The 21,539-nt window shown below is 38.6% G+C and overlaps 2 protein-coding genes across 2 annotated transcripts; one reads left to right on the top strand and one right to left on the bottom strand.

Moving 5' to 3' along the window:
• Positions 1-4,630: 4,630 nt before the first annotated feature.
• LOC133240979 (olfactory receptor 8B12-like) lies at positions 4,631-5,572 on the top strand. The gene has a single exon (XM_061405946.1). The coding sequence runs from the start codon at positions 4,631-4,633 to the stop codon at positions 5,570-5,572; it is 942 nt and encodes a 313-aa protein (XP_061261930.1).
• Positions 5,573-15,505: 9,933 nt separating this feature from the next.
• On the bottom strand, positions 15,506-16,831 carry LOC133241833 (olfactory receptor 8A1-like). Its single transcript, XM_061407752.1, has one exon. The coding sequence runs from the start codon at positions 16,712-16,714 to the stop codon at positions 15,683-15,685; it is 1,032 nt and encodes a 343-aa protein (XP_061263736.1). The 5' UTR covers positions 16,715-16,831; the 3' UTR covers positions 15,506-15,682.
• Positions 16,832-21,539: the final 4,708 nt, after the last annotated feature.

Genomic DNA, 21,539 nt, shown 5'->3' with positions numbered 1-21,539 from the left:
CATTCAGGTCACATGTGGATCTGATTTTACTGAATATTTTTTCTTCTTGATTATGAGTCACATTTTCCTGTTTCTTTTAAAATTTTTATTGGCATATAGTTGATTTACAATGTTGTGTTAGATTCAGGGGTACGGCAAAGGAAACAAAGTGCATGTGTACAGCACTCTTGTTTAGACTCTTTTCCCATATAGGCCATTACAAATTGTCGAGTATTGTTCCCCATGCTATACAGCAGGTCCTTATTAGTTATCTCTTTTATATGTAGTAGTGTGTATATATGTCAATCCCAATCTCCCAGTTTATTCCCCCCATCCTGCTTCCCCCCAGTAACCAGAAGCTTGTTTTCTACATCTGTGACTTTATTTCTGCTTTTACATAAGTTCATTTTACCATTTTTTAAGGTTCCATGCATGAAAAGCATCATATGATACTTATACTTCTCTGATGTATTTTCCTCAGTATGACACTCTCTAAGTCCATCCGTGTTGCTGCAAATGGCATTGTTTCATTCTTTTTATGGCTGAGTAATATTCCATTGTTTGTTTATACCAAATCTTCTTTATCCATTCCTCTTTCGATGGACATTTAGGTTGCTTCTATGTTCTGGCTATTGTAAATAGTGCTGCAATGAACATTAGGGTGCATATATCTTTTTAAATTATGGTTTTCTTTGGATATATGCCCAGGAGTAGGATTTCTGGAATCCTATAACAGCTCTATTTCCTGATAATGGGTCATAATTTCCTGCTTCTTTGTATTTATAGTAATTTTTCATTTTATGATGATGGACATCATGAATATACTGTACAGACTGTAGATCATGTTATTCTTCTCTACAGAATGTTCGAGTTTGTCCTTGGCTGCAGGTAATTTACTAGATCACCTCGATCCTGTTGAGATCTGAATTCAGGCTTTGCTAAGATGGATCCAGTTCAGTTTTGCCCTTAGTCTGAAGACTAGCTCTTACTTCGAAGGTATCAGTTTCAGATCTCATCCTAATTCCTGGTATGCAAATGCCTGGAGGTCTTTATCTTTGGGTTCTTCATCTCCATACTTTGCCCCACAAATTTCAGCTATCTTAGCATCCTTGAGCATTGATCTTTATTTATTCTACTCGTACAGACTGTTGTAATTTGCTTGGGTTCCACTTCACTATGCTTTGTTTGGAAATTGTCATTAGGGAGAAAGTTAGGATGAATGTGTCAGTCACCTTACATTCTTGCCTTCTCTCAAGAATTTCATCTCTGTGCTGTCTGCTTCCCAAAGCTTGCAGATAGTTGCTTTACATTATCTCCAGTCTGATAGTTGCTTATGGTCACAGGGTAAGTGTGATAATAGCTGTTCTGCTATACTTGAAATCAGAAGTCTGATTACTATAGCTTGTTCTTTGTGTGCCTGCCAAGCTGAAGGTCATATGGAAACATGGACCAGGAGAGGCTGGAAACCTGGAGATGTGAACTAGATCTGTGACCCTGGGCAACTGGCTTTACTCCCTTGGGTCTTCTCTGTGTCTTTAAGATGTGGATAAGTATCAGTTCTGTGGATATGCAAGTTTCTGGCATTGGAACCACTAGAGAAGGTTTAAAAATATGGCTGCCATTTATACCCACAGACATGCTGATTCAGAGGATGTGGGTGGAGCCCAGAATTTTTCCTTTTTCCTTCTTTTAGTTTGATTGAGCTATAACTAACATACAGCATTGTATATATTTAAGGTGTACAGCATACTTATTTGACTTACATTATGAAATTATTATTATAATACATTTAGTGATAACTTATCATCACTATAGATAATTATCATCTCATATAGATATGACATTAAAGAAATAGGAAAAAAATTTTTTGTGATGAGAACTCAGAATTTACTTTCAACTTTCATATATAACATTCAGCTGTGTTAATTTTATTTATCATACTGTACATTATATTCCTAATACTTACTCATCTTATAATTGGAACTTTGTACCTTTTGACTGTCTTCATCCATCTCTACCCCCACTCCTTGCCCCAGCCCCTGCCTCTGGGGGCCATAAGTCTGATCTCTTTTTCTATGAGTTTGTTGATTTTGGAAGAGTAACTGACCTACAACTCTATGTTAGCTCCTGTTACACCACATGGTGATTTGATATTTCTGTATGTTTCAAAGTGATCACTATAGTAAGTCGAGCTACAATATGTCACTATACAAAGATAGTATAGTTATCTTATATATTCCCCAGACTGTACATTTTATACCCACGACTCATTTATTTTGCAACTGGAAGTTTATATCTCTTAATTTCCCTCACTTGTCTCAGAATTTCTTTTTAATAAACACTCTAGAAAATTGTGGTGCTTAGCCATGTTTGTGAAACACTGGATTTGGTAATTTCCTGAGTCTTTTCAGGTCAAAATTCTGAGTATGTAAGCTTGATATTAAAGAAAGTAAGAAAAGATGGAAAGATCAAGACAAAGGATAAACAATTTTTGACAAGGCAGAAGTTTGTGTTGGGGAGGAGAAGATAAAGACAGAAACAAACCAGAGAGGAAGAACAAATTTGGATGTATCACTGCACTGGGAATCTTATCTAACAGGATTCAGTCTGTGAGCCTGAGAAGCTGGGAAGTCAATAGAGAGGAGCATTCGATGAAAAGTGGGTGGTGCACTGGGATGACCCAGAGGGATGGGATGGGGAGGGAGGTGGGAGGGGGTTCAGGATGGGGAACACACGTACACCCATGGCGGATTCAAATCAATGTATAGCAAAACCAATACAATATTGTAAAGTAAAATAAATAAACAGAAAAAAAACTTATATATAAAAAAAAAAGTGGGTGGAAGGCAGGGACAGCCAAAGGGAGTTTTAATTCAGAGAAAGGCTGCTCCTGGCAGAAGTTGAAAGCAGTTACCTGATAGAGATTCTTTGTTACCATTAAATTTACACCCCTTGAGAAGATAAGGGCAGGGAATCACAAAAATTTCCTTGTTAAAACTAGATACAGTGCAGTTCTTCCTGAAATAAATTGGAATATAAATACATTATTGAGTGTCCTACCCTAAATTTTATGAGTATATACAGCCCTTGGTGTTACTATTTCCTTGATACACTTCTTGTTTTTATTAAAGTCATTGCATATTTGTTACTTTCCAACAGACTGCCAGATTTGTGAAGGCAGGGACATTGCTTTATGGATTTCAGCAGCTCTCACCGGAAGGAAGTTTAAACTAGTGATTACAAAATAAGTACCTGGAGTTAGATAGATCCAGGCATGTGGGCTCTGAAACACAATGTCCCTCTGAGCAACTTACCTTTAAAATGAATATTATTATTGTGAGAAATAAATAATATATGTGTATGGTGTTTTCGATCTTGGTAGCCAGAACTCAGTGTAAAGGATTTGTGTTATGCACAGTATTGGATATTCAAGAAATGGTGATGACAGCCATTTTTATCACAGTGATTTTTCTCTTAATTGTACCAGATCAGTGTTTGTTGAAAGAAACTGTCTCTAGAAGCCAAATTAAGCACTATCAAGGGTATAAGCAAACATTTCTTCCTCTGGGAAAATAATCTCTCAGAAAATGGTCTTGAGGGAGTTTCTAAATAATCAAGTCATTGAGATCTACAATCCTAATAAAACTGCCTATTCTCCTGTTATCCACGAGTCAGGAAAGGGCACAATATTCTTCCTTGTAGCTGGAGGGTGTTTTGGGAAGTTAGTAATTGGAAATCAAGCTCTTCAAGACAGAAAGAGATACAAGATAAATGAGAAGTTATGATTCTCTGGAGCAGACTGGGAGGAGAGAGTTCTGAACTCAAAGCTGTCCTCTTCTATTGATGTGGTCATTTTCTTCCCAGGACCATTGTGGACAAGAGACACTGAAGTATAGCATTACAGTTCTACACCAAAGGAAAGTGAGTGTGTGCCTGGTCAGTCATGTAACGTGGTGGTTACCAGTGCAAACCGTGAGAGGCAGACTGCCCAAGTTCACCTTCTGGCTGCTACTCAGCAGTTTTGGGACTTGGATGAGTTACTTAACTCAGTTGTCTCATCTACAAAATGAGGATAAAAATATAGTCACATAGCTCTTCGTACACGTAAGTAACCACTTAATAAGTGCTAGCTTAAAATAATATCATTAAACCTAAGGCCACTAGAGTTAGGAGATTTTGGAAAAAATATCACCCCACTTTTTTGATGTGATAGCAGTGACCCAGAGGTGGGAGCTCTGAGAAGTCAGAGTGTCTTCTGCCAGTCAAGATTCTTTCCTGGGAAAGTCCCCAAGTGTCAGCAACTGAAACAGAGGCAGGAGAGAGGGGACACAGAAAATGGACTGACTTAAAGATCTAAAAGATATCTATCTTACTTTTGAATGAGTTTTCTGCTTTTTGCTTTCTCAAGTAGTGCCAGTTCTCACTCTGGAGGCCTAGTCTAGCCTCTTTATTGTCCTCTGGAAGTGAAAGACACTAGGGTTATGAGGTAGGTCCATAGCAAACAGTAGAAACCTTCCTTCCACACTAAAGCTCAAATATCTCTGTGGATTCCATTCTCAGGAATGGACAGTGGGTACTGGGAGGTTGGTGGTCTTGTTTCTAAGCGGGTCTCTTTTCTTTCCCCCATGGACCGGATTTTCTCCAGGGGAGAATGGCAGCTGAGAACACTTCAATGACAGAATTCATCCTCGCAGGCTTAACAGACCAGCCAGGACTCCAGATCCCCCTCTTTCTCCTGTTTCTAGGTTTCTACATGGTCACCATAGTGGGGAACCTGGGCTTGATAACACTGATTGGGTTGAACTCGCACCTGCACACCCCCATGTACTTCTTCCTCTTCAACCTCTCCTTAATAGACTTCTGTTACTCCACTACCATCACTCCCAAAATGCTGATGAGTTTTGTCTCAAGGAAGAACAGCATCTTGCATGAAGGGTGTTTGACTCAACTGTTTTTCTTCTGCTTCTTTGTCATCTCTGAGTCCTTCGTCCTGTCAGCGATGGCATATGACCGCTATGTGGCCATCTGTAAGCCACTGGTGTACACAGTCACCATGTCTCCTAAGGTCTGTTTACTGCTTTTGTTGGGTGTGTATGTGATGGGGTTTTCAGGGGCCATGGCCCACACAGGAAGCATAGCAAGCCTGATCTTCTGTGCTGACAACCTCATCAATCATTTCATGTGTGACATCCCACCTCTCCTTGAGCTCTCCTGTACTAGCTCTTATGTGCATGAGCTGGTGGTCTTCATATTTGTGGCTATCGACATTGGAATGCCCATTGTCACCATCTCCGTCTCTTATGCTCTAATCCTTTCCAGCATTCTCCGCATTCACTCCACTGAGGGCAGGTCCAAAGCTTTCAGTACATGCAGCTCCCACATAATTGTGGTTTTCCTTTTCTTTGGTTCTGGGGCTTTTGTGTATCTCAAACCACCTTCCGTTTTGCCCCTTGACCAAGGGAAAGTGTCGTCCCTGTTCTATACCATTGTGGTGCCCATGTTAAATCCACTGATATATAGTTTGAGGAACAAGGATGTCAAAGCTGCCCTGAGGAAAACCTTGGGGAAAATTAATTTCTTGAGAAAGGAGTAATATTTGGAGAAAAAGATACAATGCTTTGTTTATCAGTGTTTTCAATGAAGAATGCAAATTCCAGTTTTTTTTTCCCTTTTATATAGAAAGAGAGCTTTAAGTCTTTTTTTTATTTTTTTTTAAATTTAATTTTATTTTTAAACTCTACATAATTGTATTAGTTTTGCCAAATATCAAAATGAATCCGCCACCGGTATACATGTGTTCCCCATCCTGAACCTTCCTCCCTCCTCCCTCCCCATACCATCCCTCTGGGTCGTCCCAGTGCTCTAGCCCCAAGCATCCAGTATCGTGCCTCGAACCTGGACTGGTTTACGTTTAGATCAATGTTTAGTACAGACCTATTTTACATGTCCCTTGACCCACCTTTAGTGTTCCAAGACTATTTTATGAAAACTTTCTGCAATTATTGATAATTTAATTTTGAATGGATTAAATTATATGTAACCCATTAAATCTATAATTTATATATAATTTAAACTAATCTCCTTAATAACAGATGTTGGAGAATTAGAAGTATTATATGTTTTCCAGGCCCATACAGCTAACTGGTGCCACAGCTGGGACTGGAATCAAGTCCCTTGAATTCCAATTTACTTTGTTTTCCTTTATGCTATGCTTTCTTGCTTCACTTTGTTGCTGCCTTTGCAGATTTCATTTTTAAGTATGATAACAACAGACTGGTTCAAATAGGAAAAGGAGTACATCAAGGCTGTATATTGTCACCCTGCTTATTTAACTTATAATGCTGAGTACATCATGAGAAACGCTGGGCTGGAAGAAGCACAAGCTAGAATCAAGATTGCTGGGAGAAATATCAATCACCTCAGATATGCAGATGACACCACCTTTATGGCAGAAAGTGGAGAGGAACTAAAGAGCCTCTTAATGAAAGTGAAAGAGGAGAGTGAAAAAGTTGGCTTAAAGCTCAACATTCAGAAAACTAAGATCATGGCATCTTGTCCCATCACTTCATGGGAAATAGTTGGGGAAACAGTGGAAACAGGGTCAGACTTTATTTTTTTGGGCTCCGAAATCACTGCAGATGGTGACTCTAGCCATGAAATTAAACACGCTTACTCCTTGGAAGGAAAATTATGACCAACCTAGATAGCATATTCAAAAGCAGAGACAATACTTTGCCAACAAAGGTCCGTCTAGTCAAGGATCTGGTTTTTCCAGTGGTCATGTATGAATGTGAGAGTTGGACTGTGAAGAAAGCTGAGAGCCAAAACATTGATGGTTTTGAACTGTGGTGTTGGAGAAGACTCTTGAGAGTCCCTTGGACTGCAAGGAGCTCCAACCAGTCCATCCTAAAGGAGATCAGTCCTGGGTGTTCATTGGAAGGCCTGATGTTGAAGCTGAAACTCCAATACTTTGGCCACCTCATGTGAAGAGTTGACTCATTGGAAAATACTCTGATGCTGGGAGGGATTGGGGGCAGGAGGAGAAGGGGACAGCAGAGGATGAGATGGCTGGATGGCATCACCAACTCGATGGACATGAGTTTGAGTGAACTCTGGGAGTTGGTGATGGACAGGGAGGCCTGGCGTGCTGTGATTCATGGGGTTGCAAAGAGTTGGACATGACTGAGTGACTGAACTGAACTGAACTGATCAGCATATTAAAGCCTGATTCTGCTTATAGTAATTTAATTTACTTCACAACAAGTCATTTTTGAATATTGCATTTTGACCAATGACAATAGAGCTTTGTTAAAATTGTGTTGTGGGGGTGGCAAGTTTGTACGTCTGAGATACTAGGTGAAGCATGGTAATTCCTTGTTATGCATGGCAGCTGCAGGAACTGGCCTAGTGATTATGAACTTCTATAGGTTTAATAGAAAGATGCTGAGTGGAAAGTTTCAGACATTATTTCAAGACTAGGAGAGTCAGATTTCATAATTTTTTCCTAAGGATTATTTTGGGCATTTTAGCTATGATGTAAAACTCTGGCTCAAGATACTCAACTAAGTGTAAGTTCTAATGAAGAAGTAAATAATTTGGGGATCTAGTTAGTTATCAAGGTAGTACTAAAAGCAGCAGACTATTAAAAGAGGCCATTTCCACAGAATTTTAAGGCACTATAGATTACACTGATCTTTTCATGCAGGCATGTGTGGGAAACACAGCCTTCCTCTCTACTGGTTTATCTATCTACAACATTGAGTGAAGTGATCCAGAATACATCAGAACACTTTGATCTCAATGATGTATTAGAGATAAAGGAAGGTTTTTCGGAAAAGTGCTAGCATGTTAAGAGCTGAGGAGTCACTGTCTTGTGAGTTTTTCTTGGGAAAGATTCTCTTTTGGGGAAAAGGCAACTTTGGATGAGTGACAGGGTTTGCCATTTAGTTGACACAGATCAAAGGTGAAGTTATAAAACTGAGAGTGTTGAAACACTGATTATGGGACCTGAGCATCTGCAGATTTTGTTATCCAAGGTGGGTCCTGTGACCAATCCTTTGCAGATGCTTAGGGATGACTATGCTTCAGCGTGGAAGTTTGCATTATTGGTCAGAATTCTGTCAGTTAGTAGTATTATGGATCTACACCTTGCCATGGTTTCATTTTCAGTTCAGTTCAGTTCAGTCGCTCAGTCGTGTCCAACTCTTTGTGACCCCATGAATTGCAGCATGCCAGGCCTCCCTGTCTATCACCAACTCCCAGAGTTCACCCAAACTCATGTCTGTCGAGTCGGTGATGCCATCCAGCCATCTCACCCTCTGTCGTCCCCTTCTCCTCCTGCTCCCAAATCCCTCCCAGCATCAGAGTCTTTTCCAATAAGTCAACTCTTCACATGAGGTGGCCAAAGTATTGGAGTTTCAGCTTTAGCATCAGTCCTTCCAATGAACACCCAGGACTGATCTCCTTTAGAATGGACTGTTTGGATCTCCTTGCAGTCCAAGGGACTCTCAAGAGTCTTCTCCAACACCACAGTTCAAAAGCATCAACTCTTCGGTGCTCAGCCTTCTTCACAGTCCAACTCTCACATCCATACATGACCACAGGAAAAACCAGATCCTTGACTAGACGGACCTTTGTTGGCAAAGTAATGTCTCTGCTTTTGAATATGCTATCTAGGTTGGTCATAACTTTCCTTCCAAGGAGTAAGCGTCTTTAGGTAGCATATATTTCTCTGCCTCACTGATGGTCAGCTAGGACACGTGAGCCATTTTGGTCAATCAGATATTAGCAGATGCGATGTAAGCGGGTGCAAGGGATGCGTTTGCAAGGTAGGACTTGCCCTGTCATGCTTCTGCTTTGAGAAGAGCTTCTCTTGGGTAATTGCTACTGTTTCTAACTGATTCTCACAACAAACACATGTGGAGTAGATATTTTTTTTCCATTTAGTGGCTTTTAATGTAATCACAGTTGTGTAATTATCATACAAAGATTTTATTTTATTTTACTCTTTGTATTAATAGAAAATCAGTTTATTTTTTAATTTTTATTTTATATTGGAGTAGAGATGATTAACAGTGTTGTGTTAATTTCAGGTGTAGAGCAAAGTGATTCAGTAACATGTACACATCTATCTATTCTTTTTCAAATTCTTTATCTGTTTAGACTATTACAGAGTATTGAGGAGAGTTCCCTGTGCTATATAGTAGTTTCTTGTTGGCTGTCTATTTTATTTAGTTTTATAATTAATTTTTATTGTAGTATACTTGCTTTCCAATGTTATGTTAGTTTCTACCATACAGCAAAGTGAATCAGCTATACATATATCCTCCTCCTTTTTGGATTTTCTTCCCATCTAGGTCACCACAGGGCACTGAGTTCCCTGTACTACACAATCAGTTCTCTTTAGTTATGTATTTACACAGAGTTTCGACAGTGTATATGTGTCATTTCCAATCTATTGGAAGCTATTGTATCTTGATCCTCGCTGACGCTGTTCCTGCCTCGAACTCCCTGGATCAGCCGGGGCTGGACCTCGGCAAGTAACCACTATAGAAAACAGTAGGGAAGTTCCTAAAAAAATAAAAAATAGACCCAGAGGGATGGTATGGGGAAGGAGGTGGGAGGGGGCTTCAGGATGGGGAACACATGTACACCCATGGCAGATGCATGTTGATGGATGGCAAAACCAATACAATATTGTAGAGTTAAAAAAAAAAATAAAAAAAAAAAAGAACTACTATAGGATCCAGTATCCTACTTCTGCAATATATCTAAGAGAATTGAAAGTAGGATTTGCATACCAATGTTCATGCAGCAGTGTGCACAATAGCTAAGAGGTAGGAGCAACCCATATGTCCATCAATGATGAATGAATAAACAAAATTTGATACATACATACAATGAAATAAACATTCATCCTGAAAAAGTAAGGAAATCCAGCCATAATGCTACAATGGATGAACCTGAGAATATTATGCTAAGTGAAATAAGCCAGCCACAAAAAGACAAATATTGTATGATTCCACTTAGATAAGCTATTTGAAATAGTCAAATTCATAAGAAGAGAAGTAGAATGGTAGTTACCAGGGGCTGCAGGGAGGAAGAAAAGGAGAGTTGTTGTGTAACGGGAATAGAGTTTCAGACTCACAAGATGAAAAATTTCCAGAGATCTTTTTCACAACAGTGTACACATAGCTAACACTGCTGAACTGAGCTATGCACTTAAAGTGCATATTAAGGTAGTAAATTTTATGTTATGGGTGTGTTTTTTTTAACCACAATAAAAAGTAAATAAAAAATAAACCTAATATGGTGTTAAATGAATTATGTTCTCATTTCCTACCTGGACAAACTACTTTAACAACGTTGGAAGGCCTGATTAGAATCCTAAGATGCTTTGAAGTTCCAAGCCAAAGGCAGTTGCTCAGGGAGAGCCACCCTGTTCTTAGGCACCTGCCCATGGGCCATGGCTTATTCTCACTCCTCCTCATTTCCACTCCTCTTAAAATGTGAGGGCTGACACATACACAGCATAAACACCTCCAGTCCACGTGCTCAGTTCTCATCCTCATCCCCTGCATACAGTTTCTGCCTGATCTCCCCTTGGAGTGAACACATCACTCCAACACATCACATATGAGAATGGACTCATAGTATAGGTCTGAATAGACCCTTGAAGCTGAGGAGTCATGCTCCAAGCAAATATCTATGTGTGATCTTTTGAACTGGAGCATAAATGATTACAAGACTTTTCCTCACAGGCCTGGCAGGCCACTGGGGAAAGCTTCAGCTGGGTTTACCCTTCTATGTAAAGAAAAGGAAATACTCTACTCCAGCCCACTCTGGTGGCTTTCCTGGTGGCTCAGATGGTAAAGAATCTTCCTGCAATGCAGGAGACCTGAGTTCGATCCCTGGGTTGGGAAGATCCCCTAGATAAGGAAATGGCTACTCACTCCAGTATTCTTGCCTAGAGAATGTCTTGAAGAGAGGAGCCTGGCAGGCTGCAGTCCATGAGGGCACAGAGAGTTGGACACGACTGAGCAACTAAGCACCTTAGCACCAGCCCACTGTTGCCATCCTGTCCAGGCTTACATATGTTCAATGGTGAATTCTAGCAAATATTTTAAAAAGAAATGATATGCATTCTCTAAAATTTCTCTTGGATGATATAAGCAGAGTAATTACTTCTAAGAACATTCTATGAAGTCAACATTACCTTACATCCAAAAGTAGACAAAGACAGTATATAAGAAAAACTAACAAAAACTATAGACTAATCTCTCTCATAAACACAGATGCAAAAATCTTCAACAAAATATCAGCAAATAGAATCCAACAATATAGAAAAAAATTATACACTATGACTAAGTGGTATTTTTTCCAGTTGTGCAAGATTGTTTCAGCATTTAAAAATCAGTTGATGTAATTCAACAGATAAATAGTTTAAGGAAGAAAAATCACATGATCACACCAATGGATGCAGAAAAGGCATTCGACAAAGTCCAAAACTCATGCATGATAAAAACTGTCTGTAAACTAACAGTAAAGAGGAACTTTCTCTACTGGAAAAAGAACACCTACACAAAACCTAAAGTTAACATCATACTTAATGATGAAAAACTTGAAACTTCCTCACTAAGATTAGGAGCAAGGCAAGGATGTCCCTCTCATGACTGCTTTTCAATATAGTATTGGCCCTAGGTAATCAGTAAGACAAGAAAAGGAAAGAAAATGTATACAGATCGGGAAGAGAGACATAAAACTGTCTTTCTTCATAGATGGCATAATTGTCATGCAGAAGATCTAAAAGAATCAATAAGAAAACTCCTGAAACCAAAAGTGATTATAATAAGGATGTAAGTTAACATACAGAAGTCAATTGCTTTCCTGTATCAGCAAAGACCATGTAGAATTTAAAGTTACAAACACAATCCCATTTACATTAGCACCACACAAAATGAAATACTTCAGAATAAATCTAACAAGATATGTGCAAAATCTTTATGAGGAAAACTACCAAATGCTGATGAAATAACTGAAAGAATAACAAAATTAATGGAGTTACTCCATGTGTGTGAACCTGAAGACTTGACATTGTCACGATTTCACTTCTTCCGAACTTGATCTATAGATTCTATACAATTCCAGTCAAAGTCCCAGCAGGGTATTTTGTAGATAATGACAAACTGATTACAAAGTTTATACAGAGATGCAAAAGACTCAGAATTGCCAATGCACACTGAAGAAGTGGAACTGAATTAAAAGTTGGAGGACTGACACTACTCAATATCATGACTTACTATTGATCTAAAGTGATAGTAATCATGTATTTTAGGCAGGCTAGACAAAGAGATCAATGGAATAGAGATCCTAGAAATAGACCCACATAAATATAGACGACTGATCATTGAAAACTGACTTTTGTAAAGAAAAAAGAAAATGAACAATTGAGCCAAGATAATGTTATTAAAGAATGGTTCCGTACAACATGTAAGAAAATGAATCACACAAGAGTTCACATTGCTCACAAAAACTAACCTAAAATATCTCAAGCTTAAATGTAAACTACAAAACTGTAAAGTTCCTAGAAGGTAACTGGAGAAATCTAGATGACCTTGGGTGTGGCAATGATCTTTTAGGTACAGGATGAAAAGAATGATTTATAAAACAAAGAATTGAGAAGCTGGACTTCAATAGAATTAAAAATTTCTACTCTGTAGAAGGACATTGTCAAGAGGATGAAAAGACAGGCTGTAGTTTACATGAAAATATTTGCAAAAGATATATGTGATAAAGAACTGTTATCTAAAATATTTACTACAAAGTTTGGATGAACCTTGAGTATATTATGCTAAATAATGTAAGTCAGCCAAAGAAAGACAAATACTGCATATCACTTACAGGTGGAATCTAAAAACATCAAACTTGTAGAAGTAAAATGGTGGTTACTTGGGGGGTGGTGGGTAGGGATATAGGACATATGTTTAAGGTACAAACTTGCAGTAGGTGGTAGATAAGTCCTAGAGATCTGATGTACGACACAGTGAAAATAGGCAACAATGTTGTATTACAGTCCTCAAACTTACTAAGAGAATAAAACTCATTTAAACCGCTAAAACGAACTGATAACTATATAATGTGTTGCTGTTGTTGTTCAGTTACTCAGTGGTGTCTGACTGTTTGTGACCCCATGGACTGTAGCATGCCAGGCTTCCTTGAGAGAGGTGCTAATTATTGCTATCATGGCAATCATATAAAAATATATCAGACTAACATGTGTACACTTTAAATTCACACAATGTTATATGTCAAATATATTTCAACAAAAATATGGAAAGTAAAGAAACAACCTGATTAAAAATGGGCCCAAGACCTTAGGAGACACGTAACACAGAAGATATACAGATGGCAAATAAGCCTATGAAAAGATACTGCACGTCATTTGTCATCAGGAAGTGCAAGTTGAAACAAGAGTGAGACACTACTACACACCTATTAGAATGTGCTGGTAAGGATGCAGAGTAACGTGAATTCATGCACTGCTGGTGAGAATGGAAAACGGCACAGTCATGTTGGAAGACAGTTTGGCAGTTTCTTATCAAACGAAACACACTCTTATCACACAATCCAGAAACTGTGCTCTTTGGTATTTAACCAAAGGAGCTGAAACCTATGTCTGCACAATTGTCTCCTCATGCTGTGTTCTTAGTTGTCAAAACTTAGAAACGATCAAGATGTCATTCAGTTGGTAAATGGAAAATAAACTGTGGTATATCCAGGCAATAAAATATTACTCAGTGCTCAAAAGAAATAAGCTATCAAGTTATAAAAAGATACGGAGGAAACTAAAATGCACAGTACAAGGTGATATAAGTCAAATCTACAGGAATCTGGAGGAGGCAAAACCAAGGAACACAGGAAACAGTAAAGAGATCAAAGGTTGTCATGGATTCTGCAGGGGGAGGGATGAACAGGTAGAGCACAGAGTTTTTAGAACAGTGAGACTCTAGTAATGACCAGTATACAGTGTTCATACATATAATGAATATATGTCGTTACATAGTTGTCCAAACTCACAATACACAACACCAACAGTGAACCCTAATGTCAGCTATGGTCTTTGGATGATAATGATGCATCAATGTGTGTTCATCTATCTTAACAAATATACTGCTTTCATGGAGGATGTTGTTAATGGAGGAAGCTGTGCATGCATGGGGTCAGAGAGTACATGGGAAATCTCCATATCATTTGCTCAGTTTTTCTGTACACCTAATATAGACAATTTATTAATCAAAGCAAAAAAAATTACTATGAGCATTTAAATCTCAGAGTGTTAAATCTCAGAGAAACTCAGAATTATTCATTTTTCCATGTCTGAGTGAGGAATGAGGTATTGTACCTAAAATAAAATGACAAAAAACTAATCATTATTTTACTATTATCTTAAAATAATTATGAGTTACAATTAAAATAATGCCCACAAATCTTTTGCTGTGCAAGAGAATTAATTCTTTAACACGAATCCCTGATATTGTTTTGATCAAATGGTGGAAGACATTTTATCTAATGCTGATTGGATTTACTGAGTCAGGTTGACTGTAGTTACAGACTGTCAGTATTGAGGAAGGAGAAAAGACTACAGGAATGTTGAATATTCCTTGGTTGTCTGGGAGATGTGGGAAAATAGTGGCAAAAAAGGTATTGTCAGGAAAAGTTTGAAACTGAGAGGTTAGAAGGAAATGGCAACCCACTCCAGTACTCTTGCCTGGAAAATCCCATGGATGGAGGAGCCTGGTGGGCTGCTGTCTATGGGATCGCACAGAGTCGGACCCAACTGAAGCAACTTAGCAGCAGCAGCAGAGAGGTTATGATTATGCCAAGACTGATAAGCTGCCTAGAGAGACCTTTGGCCAAGAGATGGGGCGGGGGGTGGGTAAGATGAGGTGTGGGTTTGAATATCAGTGTTAATTGTTTACCAGCTGTGTCATCTGGAGAAAGTTATTTAACCTCTCTAAATCAAAGTTTCAAATGAGATAATTTAGCAAAACACTCAAACAGTTGACTAGCATCCAAAAGTGTTAGATGTAGTGATGATGATACTATGGTTATGATGGTGATTATGGCATTAATTGAGTAAAGGAATATTTAAATAACTTTGGAAGCAATAAGTACACAGTGGCAGCATAATAAGAGAGAAAACGGACAAATCTGGTTGAGAAAGAGTATTTGCTACTTCTTGGTGACTTTCAAATTCACCTCCATTTGTCATGTGTACTACAGGCTTAAATTAGTATTAGTTTGGATAATATATTCTTTATAGAAGAGGAGAAATCAATGAACAACCCTCTTAAACTCATTGCTGAAAGTTCTAATTTATCTTATGTTCCAGTCAAGATGGACAGATGTTTATCAGAGGGCCAAAGACAAGCAAAAAAAAAAAAACAAAAAAACAAAAAAACAAAAAACACAAAACCAAAAACAAACTATCCCTAAAGGAATAAAACATGAACTCAAAACGGGCAGGCAGACACGAGAGGCATGAGAGATGTGAAAGGGAGAAAGGGAAGATGGAAAACATTCAGACATGTTGAGAAGCAGTTTTTCTCCATTCATGTGTCGTATGAACTTTAGAGGGTTTCTCCCCTATATTTCTATTCCACTTTCAACCTGAGAAATCATGACATTTACATTCAAAGTGTTTTCACCTCAGAGTTTTCTGGATGGCAGCCCTTACCTCCTTATTTCTCAAGCTGTAGATCAGAGGGTTCAGCATAGGGATCACTGTGGTGTAGAACATGGAGGCCACATTCTCCTGGGCCAGGGAACTGGCTGTGGAGGGTTTTAAGTACATGAAGGAAGAAGACCCATAAAATAATCCCACAGCTGCAAGATGGGAGCTGCAGGTGCTGAAGGCTTTGGATCGTCCCTCTGTGGAGGTGATATGGAGAATGCTGGAGATGATGAAGGCATAGGAAACAAGGACTGTTAAGCTGGTGACTACAATGTTGAATCCAGCCAAAAAGAAAGTTGTCATCTCAATGTCATAGGTGCTAGAGCAAGAGAGTGTCATGAGGGTGAGGATTTCACAGAAGTAATGACTGATGAGAAAATCACAATAGGACAGCTTCAACATGAGACCAGTCTCTATAGTTGAGCCAATGAGCCCCATGGCATAGACCCCAACCACCAGCAGGGAGCAGACTCGATGAGACATGATGATGTTGTAAAGCAAAGGTCTGTAGATGGCAACATAGCGGTCATAGGCCATCACTGTCAGCATGTAACACTCAGCAATGACAAACACCAGGAAGAAGTAGAGCTGGACCATGCACCCTGCATAGGAGATGGTGTTCTTCCCTGACACAAAGTTCACCAGCATCTTAGGGGTAATGACAGAGGAGTAGCAGAGATCCACCAAGGACAGGTTGCTGAGGAAATAGTACATAGGGGTGTGAAGCTGAGCGTTCAGACAAATCAGGGTTATCATGGCCAGGTTCCCTACCATGGTGACCAAGTAAATCCCAAGGAAGAGGAAGAAGAGGGGGAGCTGGAACTCTGGCCGATTTGTTAAACCTCCAAGAATGAACTCTGTCACTGTGGATTGGTTTTCTGCAGCCATTCTCCTCTGTTTGGGGACCCTGTGGAGATAAGAAAGAAGAGCCTGTGAAAGGTTGTATAGAGTCAGCCCTTTGGTATCAGTTGGAGACACATCTGAGGATTCAGTCAACAGCATCTAGGACATGAAAGGCTGTCTTCATTGTATTATATCATGGGGGGTTCAGGATGGGGAACACGTGTATACCTGTGGCAGATTCATGTTGATGTATGGCAAAACCGATACAATATTGTAAAGTAATTAACCTCCAATTAAAATAAATAAATTTATATTAAAAAATCAATTGCTTTTCAATTCTGGGGTTTCTTCATTGCCTTGTTCAAGTAGCCTTAATAGTAAAAATAAAATAAAACTAAATAAAGATTCAAGTATACCAACAACAAAAAAATTTTTTTTAAATGTTATATTGAAGTATAGTCAATTAACAATGTGATAGTTTTAGGAGGACAGCAGAGGGATTCAGCCATACATATACATGTATCCACTCTCCCCCAAACTTATAAGAATGTTGAACATGGCACAGCAGCTCCTGCAGATACTGAGAAATGACTGTGTAGGAGACTTTCTGGTAAGGGGAGGTATCAGCTTCTGTTCCTGAGTGAGTGATCTTGAATTCACATTTTCCTAACTGTTTTGTATCTTTACTCCTTCTTCCTTGGTGGCTCAGATAGTAAAGAATCTTCCTGCAGTGCATGAGACCCAAGTTTGATCCTTGGGTCGGCAAGATTCCCTGGTGAAGAGAATGGCAACCCACTCCAGTATTCTTGCCTGGAGAATCCAGAGAAGCCTGGTGGGCTACAGTCCTTGGGGTTGCAAAGCGTTAGACACGACTGAGTGACTAACGCTACTTACTCCTAATATTTTCTAGGATTCAGATAATTTTTTGCAAGGTTTAAAGAATATGAAGGTGGGGATAAAACAGCCACTCCTGGAGATTTTAACACCCTCCTGTTTCTCGTGTTTTATTTCTAGGTTTACAGTTGAATGTTGCTCCAGAAGGAGAAAGTCTCTTGGCATCTATGCAATCTCAAAATATTGCCCATAAAATGAAAACATGTGGTTACCTTATCCTAAGCTGAGATAGTGTGGGCTGGTAGTTAGAGCCCTTTCAATCACTGAGTGACAAATGAGCTTCCACAGTTGAGAATTAAATGGAGTTACAATATCAATTTCCAAAATTAAAAAATGTATTGGAATAATGTGTATGAAATATTTTCCAAATACTCAATTGTTATACAAATATAAAGTTTCATTAGGCATCTGGAGTTTGTCCTAATTTTTAATTGAACCTGAGTTCCTGGGATACTTATTTTTAGTTTTGGTTATGCGTAAAAGTCACCTGGTGAGATTTTAAAAAATAATATGTCAGGTTCTGACTTACAGTCATTCTGACCAACTGGCATTTGCTAGACACTGAGTGCTCTGTTTATAGCAGGTGGCAAAATTCACCTGAAGGTAGTAAAGATTTTTTCTTTAACTTTTTGTTTATTGCAATCAGATGGTTTTGTAGCTTGAAACTGTGGCACTGAAAGCAGTTTATACTGAGTAACATAAAGCTCCCAAGGAAGAGGTTGAGATTGATTGCTCTCCATTGCATTGAAAGACTCAGGAAAAATTCAGGTTGGATCATGCTTAAGAGTAGATGGGAGTAAAAGGAGAACAATGTGGAGATTCCTTAAAAAACTGGAAATAGAACTGCCTTATGATCCAGCAATCCCACTGCTGAGCATACACACTGAGGAAACCAGAAGAGAAAGAGACATGTGTACCCCAATGTTCATCGCAGCACTTTTTATAATAGCCAGGACATGGAAGCAACCTAGATGCCCATCAGCAGATGAATGGATAAGAAAGCTGTGGTACATATACACAATGGAGTATTACTCAGCCATTAAAAAGAATACATTTGAATCAGTTCTAATGAGGTGGATGAAACTGGAACCTATTCTACAGAGTGAAGTAAGCCAGAAAGAAAAACACCAATACAGTATACTAACGCATATATATGGAATTTAGAAAGATGGTAACAATAACCCTGTGTACGAGACAGCAAAAGAGACACTGATGTATAGATCAGTCTTACGGACTCTGTGGGAGAGGGAGAGGGTGGGGAGATTTGGGAGAATAGCATTGAAACATGTATAATATCATGTATGAAATGAATCGCCAGTCCAGGTTCGATGCATGATACTGGATGCTTGGGGCTGGTGCACTGGGACGACCCAGAGGGATGGTATGGGGAGGGAGGAGGGAGGAGGGTTCAGGATGGGGAACACAGGTATACCTGTGGTGGATTCATTTTGATATTTGGCAAAACTAATACAATATTGTAAAGCTTAAAAAAAAAAAAAAAAAGAATACAGTGCACCTCCCAGATCAAGAGCAAAGTTATTCGAGTGGTACATGGACATTTTCCCTTGTCCCCTTTTTTTGCTAAACCCTGCTGTGTTTAGTGGCCAGCTGATCCATGGCCACTTTCTTTCCTCACACCAAATGTATCCTCTAGAATAACTAGTCTCTCTTGTTGCTTCATCGTTTTTCTATTCCTTGTGTTAATTTCAAAATGACTTCTCATGGTATTTCTGTTTTTAGAGTCAACCTAAGATCAATGCAGAGAAGATTTTTAGCCATGGCCATTATATGCAGATGACCAAGAGGCTCCCTGGAAGGAATCTTGGTACATCTAAGTCAAAATGGCAGTTTACAATTGGTCCTGAGAAGCCGTTCCTGTCACTGGGTATCATATCTCCTTGTGATGGCTTTTCTTCAATTTTCTTTTTCACCCAATGAGAAAAAACTGAAGGAAACATAATTTATAAGAGCATAGAGTAGTTTTCTTCTGGTAAACTGACTTCTGGAAGTAATTTGGTAGATTCTATTGAGAAATTGTCAGTGGTAAATGTAAGCCCCTGGAAGATCACCTCTCTGACTCCAGTTAAAGTTTCCCAAGGTCTAAACATGATTGGTCATTGGATGAAATAACCATTTAAAACTACTCCATATCTTAGTTTTTGTTATTTCAATTTATGGATGAGCGTGTGAGTGAAAAAGATATATATTTTTTTAATCTTAAAATTTCACAACATATTTAAAATACTTCAAAATTAGTGAGCGGGCTTCTTACTTCCACCCATGAAGGGTGAACTCATACTGGAATTGTATTTATACCATAAACAACCAGAAAACCAGACAAGGCACAATGAACAGTCATTTCCTGACATCTGACAACAGGCAGTACCAAACTGATTCCTGAGAGGAGGGAGAAATATATCATAAGCCCAATGATTGCACCAGTGATTCCACGCCACATTCCAGGTGAATAGATCTAGAAAGAATGAATATTATAAAATGTAGGACAACAAGTAAATAATAAAAAGCCTATAGCTAATAAGATAATAGTGGAGATAAAATATAGTCATCAAAACTGTCAGTCTAAAAGAAGGGAAGGAAAAAGAAAAAGTGGAATAAAGGACAGTTGCAAGATGGCAGATTTAAGCTCAAACATTTTGATGACTGATTTAGATACAAATAGTTTAAATAGTCTAATGAAAATGCAGAGATTGTCACAGTGGATAAATGCCATTACCCAATTGTATGGTTTTCCAAGAAATCCACTTTGAATATAAAGACATTAATAGCTAAAATTATAAGTACAGAAAAAAAGATACCGTGTAAATATCAAGGCAAAGAAAGCTAGAGTGACTATATCAGCAGTGAGCAAAGTAGATCTCAAAGCAGGAAATATTACTAGAAATAAGGAGGAACATTTCAGAATGATAAAGAAGGCAGTTGATTAAGGGACATGAGACTCCTAAATGAGTTCACTTATCAACAGTGTTTCAAAACACATGAACCAAACTAACAGAAAGAATGAATATACAGGTCCACCATTAGAGACTGCAATACTCCTCTAATTAATTGACAGAACTAGTAGAAAGATTAGCAATGACAGAGAAAATACCCACAAACTGACATTTTTGGAACTCTCCACACAGGAGCAGCAAAATATGCAAATCTTTAGTTACATGTGGAAAAGCCTATTCATGATAAAACCTATTCTGGGCACTAAAGCTGAAATCACATACACCATTTACCCATACCAAAACAAACTAAAAATAATTTATAGAGTGATATCTAGAAAATCATCAGCTATTTGAAAATTAAGTGCTGAGATTTTCTTTTACTCATTTGATAAACTATAAATTTTAAGAATTGAGGTATTAGATAGCAAAGAGACAAGATTAGAATCAAATTGTCTTTCTCTGACTTATTTATTTATTTATTTTTATTAACGTATCATTGACCTACAGCACTATGTTAGTTCCAGGTTGAAGGGTTGAGATTTTAAGCCTTCCTTAAAAGTCACAGGGGGCTTCCCTGATGGCTCAGATGGTAAAGAATCCCCCTGCAATTTAGGAGACACAGGTGATGCAGGTTCGATTTCTGGGTTGGGAAGATGCCCTGGAGAAGAGCATAGCAACCCATTCTTGCCTGGAGAGTCCCATGGACAGAGGAGTCTGGTGGGCTACAGCCCATAGGGTGGCAAAGAGTTTGATGTGACTGAGCATGCACACAAAGGTCACCAAACTGCTTTCCTGACAGAATGGCAGAAGTTGAGGAGCAGCAACAGAGATCTTATGGATTGCAGAGCCTAAAGTATTTACTATCTGATCCTTTCTGGAATCATTAGCAAAGTCCTGTTCTAGGAAACTGATACTCAAATTCACCCAAAGTCATGGCTATGAAAAGTAGAACTGAACCCAGAGCCCAGGAGTTGTAACCATGAGTCTGTTTTGCCTTTACTATACTGTGCTGTCTGGCTATAACTTGTCTCTTTGTGAAACTTTATATTTTAGGTAAACTTAATGTAGTACATTAAGGCCAACGAAAGATCTCATTGCTATATCTCCAGAAACTTTTTTAAGAGTACAAAAGCAATATA

This window comes from Bos javanicus, chromosome 29, assembly GCF_032452875.1.
Source record: "Bos javanicus breed banteng chromosome 29, ARS-OSU_banteng_1.0, whole genome shotgun sequence".
NCBI lineage: Eukaryota > Metazoa > Chordata > Mammalia > Artiodactyla > Bovidae > Bos > Bos javanicus.
The sequence above is the reverse complement of the archived record's forward strand: the minus strand, read 5'-3'. Positions and strand labels throughout refer to the sequence as shown.

Bases quoted from the DNA above. Each gene is read 5' to 3' on its own strand.
- LOC133241833 (XM_061407752.1), bottom strand. From the start codon at position 16,714: ATGCTGTTGACTGAATCCTCAGATGTGTCTCCAACTGATACCAAAGGG.
- LOC133240979 (XM_061405946.1), top strand. From the start codon at position 4,631: ATGGCAGCTGAGAACACTTCAATGACAGAATTCATCCTCGCAGGCTTA.